The sequence below is a fragment of the Populus euphratica genome, unplaced genomic scaffold, assembly GCF_000495115.2.
Source record: "Populus euphratica unplaced genomic scaffold, PopEup_1.0 scaffold3.1, whole genome shotgun sequence".
NCBI classification, from domain to species: Eukaryota; Viridiplantae; Streptophyta; class Magnoliopsida; order Malpighiales; family Salicaceae; genus Populus; species Populus euphratica.
In genome coordinates, this window is record NW_011499847.1 from 5,025,940 (window position 1) to 5,038,327 (window position 12,388).

General features: G+C 33.9%; 2 protein-coding genes across 2 annotated transcripts; one reads left to right on the plus strand and one right to left on the minus strand.

Moving 5' to 3' along the window:
* Positions 1–787: 787 nt before the first annotated feature.
* Positions 788–1,875, minus strand: LOC105109568 (basic form of pathogenesis-related protein 1-like). The gene has a single exon (XM_011004311.1). It carries the CDS (start codon positions 1,442–1,444, stop codon positions 965–967), a length of 480 nt encoding a protein of 159 aa, XP_011002613.1. The 5' UTR covers positions 1,445–1,875; the 3' UTR covers positions 788–964.
* Positions 1,876–6,514: 4,639 nt separating this feature from the next.
* Positions 6,515–8,829, plus strand: LOC105109576 (branched-chain-amino-acid aminotransferase 2, chloroplastic-like). The gene is made up of 8 exons (XM_011004323.1): positions 6,515–6,637; positions 6,865–7,041; positions 7,505–7,636; positions 7,737–7,835; positions 7,945–8,061; positions 8,203–8,298; positions 8,460–8,572; positions 8,650–8,829. Exons 1-8 carry the CDS (start codon positions 6,530–6,532, stop codon positions 8,762–8,764), a joined length of 957 nt encoding a protein of 318 aa, XP_011002625.1. The 5' UTR covers positions 6,515–6,529; the 3' UTR covers positions 8,765–8,829.
* The last annotated feature ends 3,559 nt before the right edge of the window (positions 8,830–12,388 follow it).

A 12,388-nucleotide genomic window follows, 5' to 3' on the forward strand; every position in this document is an offset into this window, starting at 1 on the left:
AAAAACCATCCAAACGTATACCACGTGAACTTCCTGAATGCCAGCATATCATCAAGATGCAGCAAATATTTTTCTATCATATATTAATTCCTGCCAATATAAATCAGCTTATTTATCATTATTATTCCAGGTAATAGAAGCACTGATTTCATAATGAGAAAGGTTTAGACTAAACCCGGCCCAGAATGATCATATATTAGTAAGGTTTAAAAACCTTACTAAACCGTTTAGTAAGGTTTTTCCCCAACAACGTTGCCGGGTGGATCATAGTTGCACCCAATGAAGGTTCCTCCAGCGCTACAAGTCGCTTTAGCACATCCTAGGCGAACAGAGTGACCCCAAACCACTTGAGTATAGTGCCCACGCTGCTGGCCACAGACACATGAGTTGGAGTTGTTGTCGTAGTAAGCCTCCTCATCAACCCACATTTTTACAGCATCCGTACGTGGATGGACAAGGTTGCAATCGCCGGCACGTTGGTTAGCATAATTTTGTGCAGAGGCTTGCACTGTGGTGTCCCAGGTTAGATCTGATGTCTTCATTAGTTTCCATTCTTCGAATAATATCATAATCAAATCCAAATCATGGTTTTGAATATTTTATGCCAGCTCAGTTGCCCACATTAATTCCATTGCCAATTAAGTTTATATTGGTTTAATTTGAGGACATCGATGACCCTCTCTTTTTTTCTCCAATTGAGACCAGAATGATCACTTCGTTACAACTGATGACAAATTAATATACGGATCTTACATCATAGTAAAAAACATCAAAAAGCATAGTAAAAAAAAAATTAGTACCCATAGCATCACCCTTTTCTTTAAACACAAACATACAAGTAGGTTTTGGTCCTGAATATTATAATTATGCAAACAAATCCTTCAATAGAAAAGATTTCATTATCTTCTTATATATTTTATTGTTTTTGTGGCTGACTACTAGCTAGAACTCCAAGCAACATAATTCAATACGGGCTTTGACCTTCAATGTTTCCAACAGGATCATAATTGCAAGTGACAAACCACCACCCGTTCTTGCACTTAGCTCTGCCACACCCTAAATGAACCGATTTGCGCCACACAACCTGAGTGTAATGGAGGCACTCGTCACCAACACATGAGTTGGTACCGTGGCTATAGAAAGGCTTCTCACTTGCCCACATTTTGACTGCATCCACTCCATTCAAGTTACCATAACCTTCAGCAATGTTCTCACCATAGGGTCCTCCTGAATGCTCTAATTCACACTTTTCAACCCTTGAATTTGCATACTTTTGAGCATAGGCTGCCACGGTGTTGTTCCAAGTAATTGGACCAACTCCTACTTCAGCACGAACGGCATTATGTGCATCGACATAGTCTTGGGGAGAATTTTGGGCTAAGGTGATGTTAACCGAGACGGATGCCATCAAGTATGCTGCTAATAAGAACTTGCTGAACCACATCTTCTTTCTCTATGCAAGGCAGAACTGAGAACAAGTCAGACAAGTGATCTTTGAGGTTCTTAATACAATGAAGTATAAGGTGTGTATTTATACAAGGGGGAAAAAAGGTAGAAAAGTCATCACACGAATTAGATTTTCAAAAGGTAGAGATACTTTTATTTACGAGTGTAAAATGTCAGATCATCATCATTTTATTAATGTACACGAGAAAATAAGACAATTGATCAATCACTAATAAGCGGATACAACAAGATATATAGAAAAAGCTAAGCAGGGCCGAGGATAACGATACTTTTGGTGCCTGCCTAATGACTAATATACCATATATCACCCCACTTACATGTCTTAAGAGATTTCTAATTATTTCACATGTATAAAAATCAAATTGATATTAAGTTTGCGGGAATTGTTCCTATAATCTTCTATATCTAGCAAGATTTCTGTCAATTTAGTTTCGTTTTATTTATCACCCGTCGACCAGTATGGTCTCTCTGTCAATTTAGTTTCGTTTTATTTATCCTCTGTCAAACAGTATGGTCTCCACATAACTAGGAGTATTTCATGAAATTCATTTCCTGGGAAATCCCACTGGGGTTAAGACAATCATTCTTCATTATCAGGGCATCATGATGCAAAAGGAAAGGAAAAAACACAAAATAGAAGTTTTAAAATCAGCAACACCAGTGATGCATGATTACAAGCTTCTTTGATTTGTCACTAGTTGAGAAGATTGCAGAGTTGTCAAATTACTATGAACAAAAGAACTCTTGTCAAGTTAGCATTTCGTGTACTAATGTAAAGAGTAATTCCGCCTACGTTAGTATTGTTTTTATCACCTATTTATCTTTTGGATTCGTGATTTTATTTTATTTTTATAATGTTCATAATATGCTATCAATCATGTTCTTGCAAGTTACTGAGAACTTTTTGGGTTCCGCCTACGTTAGTATTGTTTTTATCATCTATTTATCTTTTGGATTCGTGGTTTTATTTTATTTTTATAATGTTCATGATATGCTATCAATCATGTTCTTACAAGTTACTGAGAACTTTTTGTGGCGGTAATTGAGGAACCTGTAAAAGAGGGGAGAAAATCAAAAGAAGAAGATAAAATTGAAAGAGGACCATATAAAGAATAAAGTCATGGATTTAACAGTGAGATCATGTGAATAGAAGTCGCTATCCTATCTTCCGTGTAACAAGCGACTGAGCTCACAATTGTTGCACTAAACATTTGAATATGCCCAGGTTAAGTCACTAGCAAACAGCACATGATGAGACCCAGCATTTCACGGATCCATTACAGAAGATTTCTTTAAGCAAATGACTTCAATTCATAGTATTCTTCGCATGTGAACTCAACTGTCGCACGTTTGAAAAGAGTGCTGCTAGAAAAAGTAATGCTTAGAGTATCAATTGTCATCTTTGTCTAAGCAAACAATGATATTTTCTACACATGGGAGATTGATACCTGGGAGTGATATTGTTGTCTAAGCAAACAATGATATTTTCTACCCATGGGAGATTGATACCTGGGAGTGGCGTGCTTCTGAAACCAAATTCACGTTATCAGCGCAGGATTCTCAGCAGCCAAGAATTTATCGTCTTCGAAAAAAAAAAGGCCTTCGAATTCTTGCTGATGATTACCTAATATTGAGCTCATTTTAATTATGCTTATAGAAATGGAAATGTATGTTCACGGGAGAACTTTGACAGTAAAGAAAACTTCTCATCTACTCTTCGCCGCAACAAAAATAAAACAAGAATATTAGATAAGGGATTTTTTTTTTTTGTTTCTGTTTCTGTTTCTGTTTCGAGATAAGGGATTTACGTACTTGGTGACAAGGTTTTTTTTTTAACTTAAATTTGAATACTGGGTTGAGTTTGTTTTCTTCAAGCATTAGGATAATAAAAATATTGTCTATTTTCTTCGTTTTAGTTGATTAGCACATTTAAATTAAAATATTCTTATTACCCAAACATGCTAAAATATCTAGGGTTTAATGCACTTACTTTACTGTACTGTTTTTATGAACTTTAAACCTGCTTCTCTCAGTTTTTTTTTCCTCTTTTTCATTTTTGTCTTTTAATTTTATCTATTTTTATTTTTAATTGCAATCTCAATTTTTTTTTAAATAATAAATTTAATTAACTAGGTTATCAATTCATATATATGATTTGATTTTAAACTTGAATTATATAGCTTTTTTATTTTTTCAGTTACGCACTCATAATTTTTTTATCAAACAAGTTAATTTTTCATCAATTAAATTAATTAGGCAACGTTAAGAAAATTTTAAGTTAATATTAATTTTCACATAACATAATTTTAAGTTAATATTGGACAAGAAGTTAAGTATAAAGATTTTAATATTAATCCATTTTATAATAATAATAAATAATTATCCATATTTTGTACAATTTTTAATTATGTTTAAAAAAATTTTGATCACGAGTTGTAAATTAGTTATAGACTAAGGTAAATAAATAAAATGCGGCTTGGTTTTTCTAAAAAGAAAAAGAAAAGATGCAGTTCAGTTGCTCGGGCAGGCCTTTAGCCCAATTTCGCTGAGTAAACAAGATTTTCAGTTATGGGCCGAGAAATGGAGAGAATTCCAACGTTCCTTGCAAACCAAGGGATTGGTCCACAAACATGTCCAAGGCCTCGTGGGCATTAAATAGACCCAAAATAGGTTCAGCTAAAGGAATCGGCCCATAGTAATAAGCCTTAAAGATGCAGAGCTAATAAGCCCTACTATCTTCTCAAAAAAAGAAGCCCTAATATCAATTCAGGCCTGCTAATTTGAATACAACTTCTTTGGGTGTGTCGCATCCATCCTCCTCTTATTAACTGCTTAAGTTCTTATGGCTACAATTGAAAAGGATTCATGAAACAGAGCCCACTCACTTGGCTGGATGACACTCTGCGTTAAATTCCAGTTGCTTAGGACAGTGTTCTGGCACATTAAAATCATAAAAAAACACATAAATAAACTAAAATAATTTTTTTTTCCAAAAGAAATGACGAAATGATAGTTTAACTGCTGCTCGGAATAGCCTCCGGATCACTCGTGAAGCTCTCCTTTGCTAGGTCAAAATTAACCCGCTTTCAATGGGAAAAGCTAATAACAACTTTGTGGTTGATAACAAAGAGGAACCTGGTTAAGTCAAACACGTTCTTCTCTGTTTTCATTGCTTAACCATACTTCCCTTTTCTTTTCTTTGGAAGGGAGAGATTATAACGGGCAAAAAGTGGGAAACCACCACTAATGGTGGGAAGGCAAGAAATGACGACCAGCATGGGCTGAACATTTTGGTAGCACAGCTAGCTAGTCAATAGAAATGCCACAACTTAATGCGGCACCACCATATATAGGTCATAGGTGGACATAATTACCCAGAATGATCTCTGTTTGCTAGGTCTTGTGAAGCCATTTAAAGCCTGCCTTTTTTCTCTCTCCTCCCTCTCTTTGTATATATTTTTGATTGACCAGCAGTTTGAGACAAACTAGGAGTTTCTACAGTTTCTCTCCTCTTCCTTCCTTCCTCCCTTAAGGTGTGCCACCTTCTCGTTCATGTCTCTATGGTTTATAGCTACTGCAATTCTTAACTTCTCCAAGTCTTTGCATTCCTTTTTATCACTTCATTTATGTTCTACCGTATTCTTGCATTAAGAAAGAACAAAAATCATGACTTCACACATTTTGTGCATGAGATTTTCCCAACGCATTAATTGAAGAAATTACGATGCATTATTGTCTTCTCAAAAAAAAAAAACATGGATCCTATTCTAAATTACTTGCGCAGGGTCTTTGAAAACCTTAATCATAAAGAGGACGTTGTGTGCTTGGATAAAGTTAAGGAAGACTTCTGAGAATTACGTTACATAATGATAATGTTGATATTACATAATCTTTTCTTATTTATGTGAAATCACAAAAGAGTAAAAAAGAAAAACGAGCTGTTCTATTACAATGTCTTACAGGGCATATTGTAGAGGGCTCGGGGCATTGTTTCTTTTACTCCCTTCTCCTTTTCCACGTAGAAATGGCTTGTTGACTTGAGCTCCTGCCAATGATTAATTTTCTAAAAATGTTAATTTCATTGGTGCATTCTATTCCTGTTTGTTTAGAGATCTATATTTAGCTTGCAATTTTCTAAACAGTGTTTCCTCATGCAATAAGGATTTGTGCCATTATGTGATTGCCTCTGTATGTGAAAAAGGGTTGAATTTGTGTCACTGTGCGATTACCTCTGTATGTAAAAAAGGGTTGAACTTGGACGTGTGAAATGAGTTTGTAGCTATATTTTAGCAGTTTGTGCAACTTGGTTGCAGAGCTTGTTCTTCAGGCACCAATGGCTTCATCAACCTCAGGCCCAAAAAAAGTGCTGTCAAGGTTCCGCCAAGTCGTTGGGCTATTGCTTCCAGAGTCGAAATCTACACCGCCGCCACCTCCACCTGTTAGCAGGTACTGGCAGTACTTTTTTTTTTTTTGCCCTTTTTTATTATATATATAATAAAATCAATTTTGCACATGCTAAAACCTCAAGGGCTTGGCCAATTGATGATGGTCCCAGATAAGCCTCTTCCACTATCATTCTTCTTCCCTAGAGAAGTTTTTTTAATGTCTTCTTCTTTATTTATCATGAATAGAACAATTTGTATGGACCTCATGAGTTAAACTTACCTTACTGTTACAAACAAGATTTTAGTAGGGTTTTTTTGAATTACAAAACATGCTCCCTCGCGGTTTTAATTCAATTAAATGATACGAAAATTTTCAAATCATGAAAAAGTTTATGTTATTTAGTCTTCAATGGATCATTCAATATCGTATTATAATTTTATCGGCTTACCCATGGTAGATTCTTTCGAGCCTCCATGATCTAAAACATTTTTCTCGCAAAGAATATACATGTAAATTGCCACATTGACTTCTCTTCCACTCGTTTAATGTTGATTGATTATTTTGTTATGAAAACAGTACTGATGATCACAAAGTGACTACTGATGAGAAAGTGAAATCTGGTGGTGAAGATATCAACTGGGATAATGTTGGTTTTGGTCTAACTCCCTCGGATTTCATGTTCATAATGAAATGCCCTGTTGGAGACAAATATTCAGAAGGACACCTTGTTCCCTATGGAAATCTTGAGATAAGCCCATCCTCTTCAGTGTTAAACTATGGACAGGTAATCACCAACTCATCAACATTCCATAATTCTCTATTGACTACTGTAAGATCAGTTTTGATTTACGTTATGAACATCTCTTTTGGTCGTTCATAAATTGTAAATATGTGGAAAACTTGATTTTGATGAACTTGCACTCTTAGCGTTAAATCATGTTGGCAGTGCCGTTGAGATAGGAATTCAACTGGCACTGATAATTAATGACAAACGTATTTTCTCGGTTACAGGGATTGTTTGAAGGGATGAAAGTATACAGGAGAGAAGATGACAGAATCATGATCTTTAGGCCAGAAGAAAATGCTCGACGCATGCAAATGGGAGCAGAGAGACTGTTGATGCAAGCACCGACGACCGAGCAATTTATTGATGCTGTGAAGAAAACTGCCCTTGCAAACGAGCGTTGGGTATTATTATTTTTACCCTCTGTTTTATCTCTTTCTTTTCATAATTTCCGTCTCATGATAAAACTATATTTAATTAAAAGCCAAACAAATAAATCGGTGCAATCTTTTAATGACTATTATTTTTAATAGATCTAATTATAAGCAATTTGTACATATGCATGCAAACAAATAAATATAGTTTTTATTTCAATGTAATCAAAATTTTATGTTTCAAAAGCCAAACAATCTTATAAATTATCAAACTATATATGGAACCATTCAAATTTTAAAATTTAAATATTCTAATTTAATAAATACTAAAAATATTTTCTAATAAAAAATTCAAAATAATCTATTAGATTTAAAAAAAAAACGTATTATAAAATATTTAAATAATAAAGGCGCAAAAGTTTCAGAAACCTAATATTTATAAAAAGGTGCAGCAGAGAATTTCCTGCGTATGAATTCTTTAGAGTGGGAACAGGTGCCTCCCCATGGGACGGGAACATTGTACCTCAGGCCTTTGCTAATGGGAAGTGGAGCTGTTTTGGGTATTGGACCAGCTCCTGAATGCACATTCCTTATCTTTGCATCTCCTATCGGCAACTCTTACAAGGTGGGTGATTTCTTGTATTGCTTAGGATGTTCTTAAGAAAAATAGATCCAGTCCGATCAAGGCAAGTATGGGTTAAACAGGACATGAAGTGATATTGCAGAGTGGGATCGACGCCTTTAACTTGTCTATCGAGACCAAACTTCATCGAGCTTCCCCCGGTGGAACTGGAGGTATCAAAAGCATTACAAACTATGCTCCGGTAAGCATAGTTTGCCACTAGTTTGATTTTGATACTGTTTATGAAGTTGCAGCGGTAAATATTGAAGTATTTCATTGATTGAATTGTTTTTTTATCCGATTTGCTATAGGTTTTTGAATCAGTGAAGCGAGCGAAGGCTGCAGGGTTTGATGATGTCCTGTTCTTGGATGAAGAAACTGGAAAGCATATTGAAGAGGCTTCTTCGTGTAATGTTTTCATCTTGAAGGTATTACAGAATAGCATTTTTTCACTTAATATTTCCACTTCTAATAACAGGCAGAAGAGGCTTCTTGTTCTATATCTTCGTTCCCAAGATCAATTACTTCTCCCCAAATTAAATCACACTCGCAAAGCTTCTTCGTTGTAGGGTAATGTCATTTCAACCCCCGCCATACTCGGGACAATTTTGCCTGGAATTACTAGAAAAAGCATCTTGGAGATTGCTCAAGATTGTGGTTATGAGGTAATTAAGAATCATCCTTCCACCACTTGAATAAGCCACGTGTGTGTCAGAATAACAGTTCAAAATGTCTTCTGAAATACAACAAAGAGAAACGTGATCTTAACTTCTGAATTTCCTATACCAAATAGTGAGACAATTTTGGCAATATTCTCGATGATCAGGTCGAAGAAGGACGTATTCCAGTTGAGGATGTGCTTGCTGCGGATGAAGTATTTTGCACAGGAACTGCAGTTGTAGTCACTTCTGTTGCCAGCATAACCTACAAGGAACAAAGGTGAAGAAAACTTCAAACACTTCTTGGTTTTGGGCGGATCATATATAGCGGAGCTAATGGATTTGTATATAATGCAGGGTGGAATATAAAACAGGAGAGAACACAGTGTGTCACAAACTGCGAACAGCCCTTACAGGAATTCAAACTGGACTTGTTGAGGACAAGAAGGGATGGACTGTCCACCTTAATTGAGCTTCTCAAAACCCCAGAGAATCCTTCTCTGCATCAATTGATGAATTGGTTTGTAGCAATTAATTGGCCGGACATGCAAATACAAATCTCGAAGGATCTGTTCATTGCCTATCAGTTAATCTGCTAGTTCACATGAAGATACGAAAAACACAGAAAAATCTGCTATCTTTACATATGGATGGTGAACACGAGCGTAGTTAAACAAAGCCCGAGTCCAAATGACTGTAGTTTCTTCAATTATAATAATATAATTCAGGACTATATCCCTTTTTGTATGGTTCATCAATTATTAAACTTGAAAGAGCAATAAAGATGGGCAACTTTCTTGATGTTCAATCCTATCGTTAAACTTAAGCAAAATTCATAGAAACAAGGTCAGCGTAATGACTGGAAATGTATAACCAGCAGTTTCTTTCAATTTCCCCAGTCATAATAATATTTTGAGGGAGTACTCTTGAAGTAACGGAAATGGGTATTCGCTGGAATTTAGAAGAGAAATCTTCTTTCTAATCAATATGGGACTGGGACCAATATGGGAACTGGGACCAATGATTTTATAAATACCTACCGCATGACAGTGTCATGGGTCAGGTATCAGTGTCTCCTGTCCTGTCAGAAGGTCTGAGTCTAAAGTCTTTTCTTTATATATATATAAAAAAAGTAATGGAGTAAATAAATTAATGGCTAACCGATAGCTTGTCGAGCATAATGGCAACCCAATAAGGATTAACTGGACTGTCAACTAACAGATATTTTATGTAGAGTGTCGCAGTGTTTTGAAAGGGATTTGCTTTTTCTAGCAGTCAATAAATAAGTTCCTAACAAGTTGTCAGATTCATGATTCCTCAGTGTAGCTACGCGTAAAGCTCGATTGATCTACGGAATATTATAAACTGATATTAAGGTGATAAAACTCTGTTTATTCAATCTTAAGAATTTCAATATAAACTATTCATTGATAATTATCTCCTTGTATTTATATATGGTCCTAACAGCTGTATCATTTTTTTATTTTTGTCTTCATTTTTATTTTTATTTTTTTATATTTTTTATAATTTTTTTGAATATGTCCAAACTTGTTACAATAATAACACTTATAATTTATACTTTCAAATTTTTCTCTTAGCTTTCATTTGTCTTTTGTATTACTAGATTCTCTATCTTGCTTGTCTTTTCTATTACTAGATTCTCTATCTTGCTTGACATGAGACTTATAAATATTTGTCAATTTCCTCATCTTCTCTTCTTTAAAGATACCATTATTCACTTTCTTTAAAGTAATTTTTTTATTTAGAGTAAAATTGTTAAGTGATACTATCAAAATTTCCCAACTATCCACCAATAAACTCAATAGAATTAGTGTTTGCATCTCATCAACTAACTCAAAATTTATTAATAACAACTGATTTAGGAACCATAGCAATTTATTTATATGCATTGAAATATTTATTTAGGAACCATAGCAATTTATTTATATACATTGAAATATTTTCATCATCTTTGTACTTCAAATTTACAAGGTTTTTAATTACAAAAATCTTATTTTGTGCGCTCTCTTTAGCAAAGGTTTTTTCTAACATTTTTCAAATTATATAGCAGTCATGTTCTTGAGAAATATAATTAATAGACCTATAAGATACTCATTTTCTAATATAAACAGTTGTTTTTCTATTAAACTCATTACATTTTACCTCGTCCATCTCATCAGGTTTAATTCTTTTACACTCGAGTGGCAAAGCCAGATCATTATAATATAAGTGATTATTCCAAAGCCAGATCATTGCAATATAAGTGATTATCCATCATTGTTTTTCATGGAAAATAATTAGAGGAAGTGAGCTTTATCATACTCGAATCTTTCTTATCCATTTTAACTGCATAAAAAATTCAATTACACAACCAATGCTTTGATACCACTTTGTTGAGAAAACTAGAAACAAATAACCGGACATCAATTTATCCGGATCAATTCACAATTCACAAGTTTCAATTCTTTTCCTTCTTTGTGTAATCAAAATCAGAATCAAACAATTAACAAATATAATACAACAATCACAAAAATCAACACCATGAGTTTTACGGGGTAAACCTGATGCGAAAAAAACCACGGGACCGTAGTCCATCTAAAAACTTCCACTATTAACAAATAATAGGTTCACAATTGTTTTTCATCAAATTTAACTAAAAGCTACAATATACATATCATTCAGAACAATTTATTCTTAGAATACAACAAGATTAAAGAGAGAAGTATTTGAAAAAAAACTCACAACACTGATAACCTCGTTTTTTAAAAAACAGTCAGCTTTCACACAACTAATTTTCGATCCAATTATTTAAAATAAAAAGTAACATGTATAGACACTATTAACAAATAATGGGTTCACAATTGTTTTTCATCAAATTTAACTAAAAGCTACAATATACATATCATTCAGAACAATTTATTCTTAGAATACAACAAGATTAAAGAGAGAAGTATTTGAAAAAAAACTCACAACACTGATAACCTCGTTTTTTAAAAAACAGTCAGCTTTCACACAACTAATTTTCGATCCAATTATTCAAAATAAAAAGTAACAAAAATTTCCATATTACTATCATCTATAATGACAAACCTATTTAATTTAAAAAGATAACTTACTAATTAATATGATAGATGATATAGAAACCACACACAATTTACTAATTAATATGATAGATGATATAGAACCACACACAATAAAATATATAGTGTCTCTTTTCCTGTCAAAAGTCTCCAGTCTAAAGCCTTTCTTTTATAATAATAATAAAAAAAAAAAAGAGTGATAGAGTAAATAAATTAATGGCTAAACGATAGGTTGTAGTTCATAATGGCAACACAATAAGGATTAATTGGACTGCCAACTAAAAGATATTTTATGTGGAGTGTGACAGTGCTATGAAAGGGATTTGCTCTTTCTAACAGTTAATAAATATGATCCTAACAGGTTGTCATATTCATGATTCCTCAGTGAAGCCACCCGTAAAGCTCAATTGATCTACGGAATGTTATAGACTGATATTAAGATGATAAAACTCTGTTTATTCAACTTTTAACATAAACTATTTATTTTAAGGATAATTATCTTCTTGTATTTACAGATATATAAAAAGTACTTGCGATATGTATTATATTTTTATTTCATTAATAATATATAAAGAATATTAATTTATTCTTGATTAAAGGTTTTTAACCCCAAGAAAAGGGATTGTTTTGCATGTGATAGGAAAAACACCAAATATTGAGTATATCAGATTTTGTAACATCGATCATCGCACCATCTTTACATGGCTCCTGCACATGTCTGCTGCGAAGAGTAGGATTCTTTTGGATCCGAACCCAGCTAAGTTGTTAGTCTGTTGTGCCTTTACTCTTTTTGGTTAAAGTTTGTTGTACTAGGATGCTAAAAATGATGGGCTAAATACCTATCGAGAAAGGATTTTAATTCCTGCAAAACTGTTTCTCCCTACAAGGCTAAACCACGAACGCCATTGATTGCTGCCTCTTCAGAAAAGGAAAGAAACACAGCTCACATGCCAACGAACAGAAACAAGAGTTTACTGGAATTGTGAGTTGTCAAGGCTGATTCAAGAGGGAAAAGT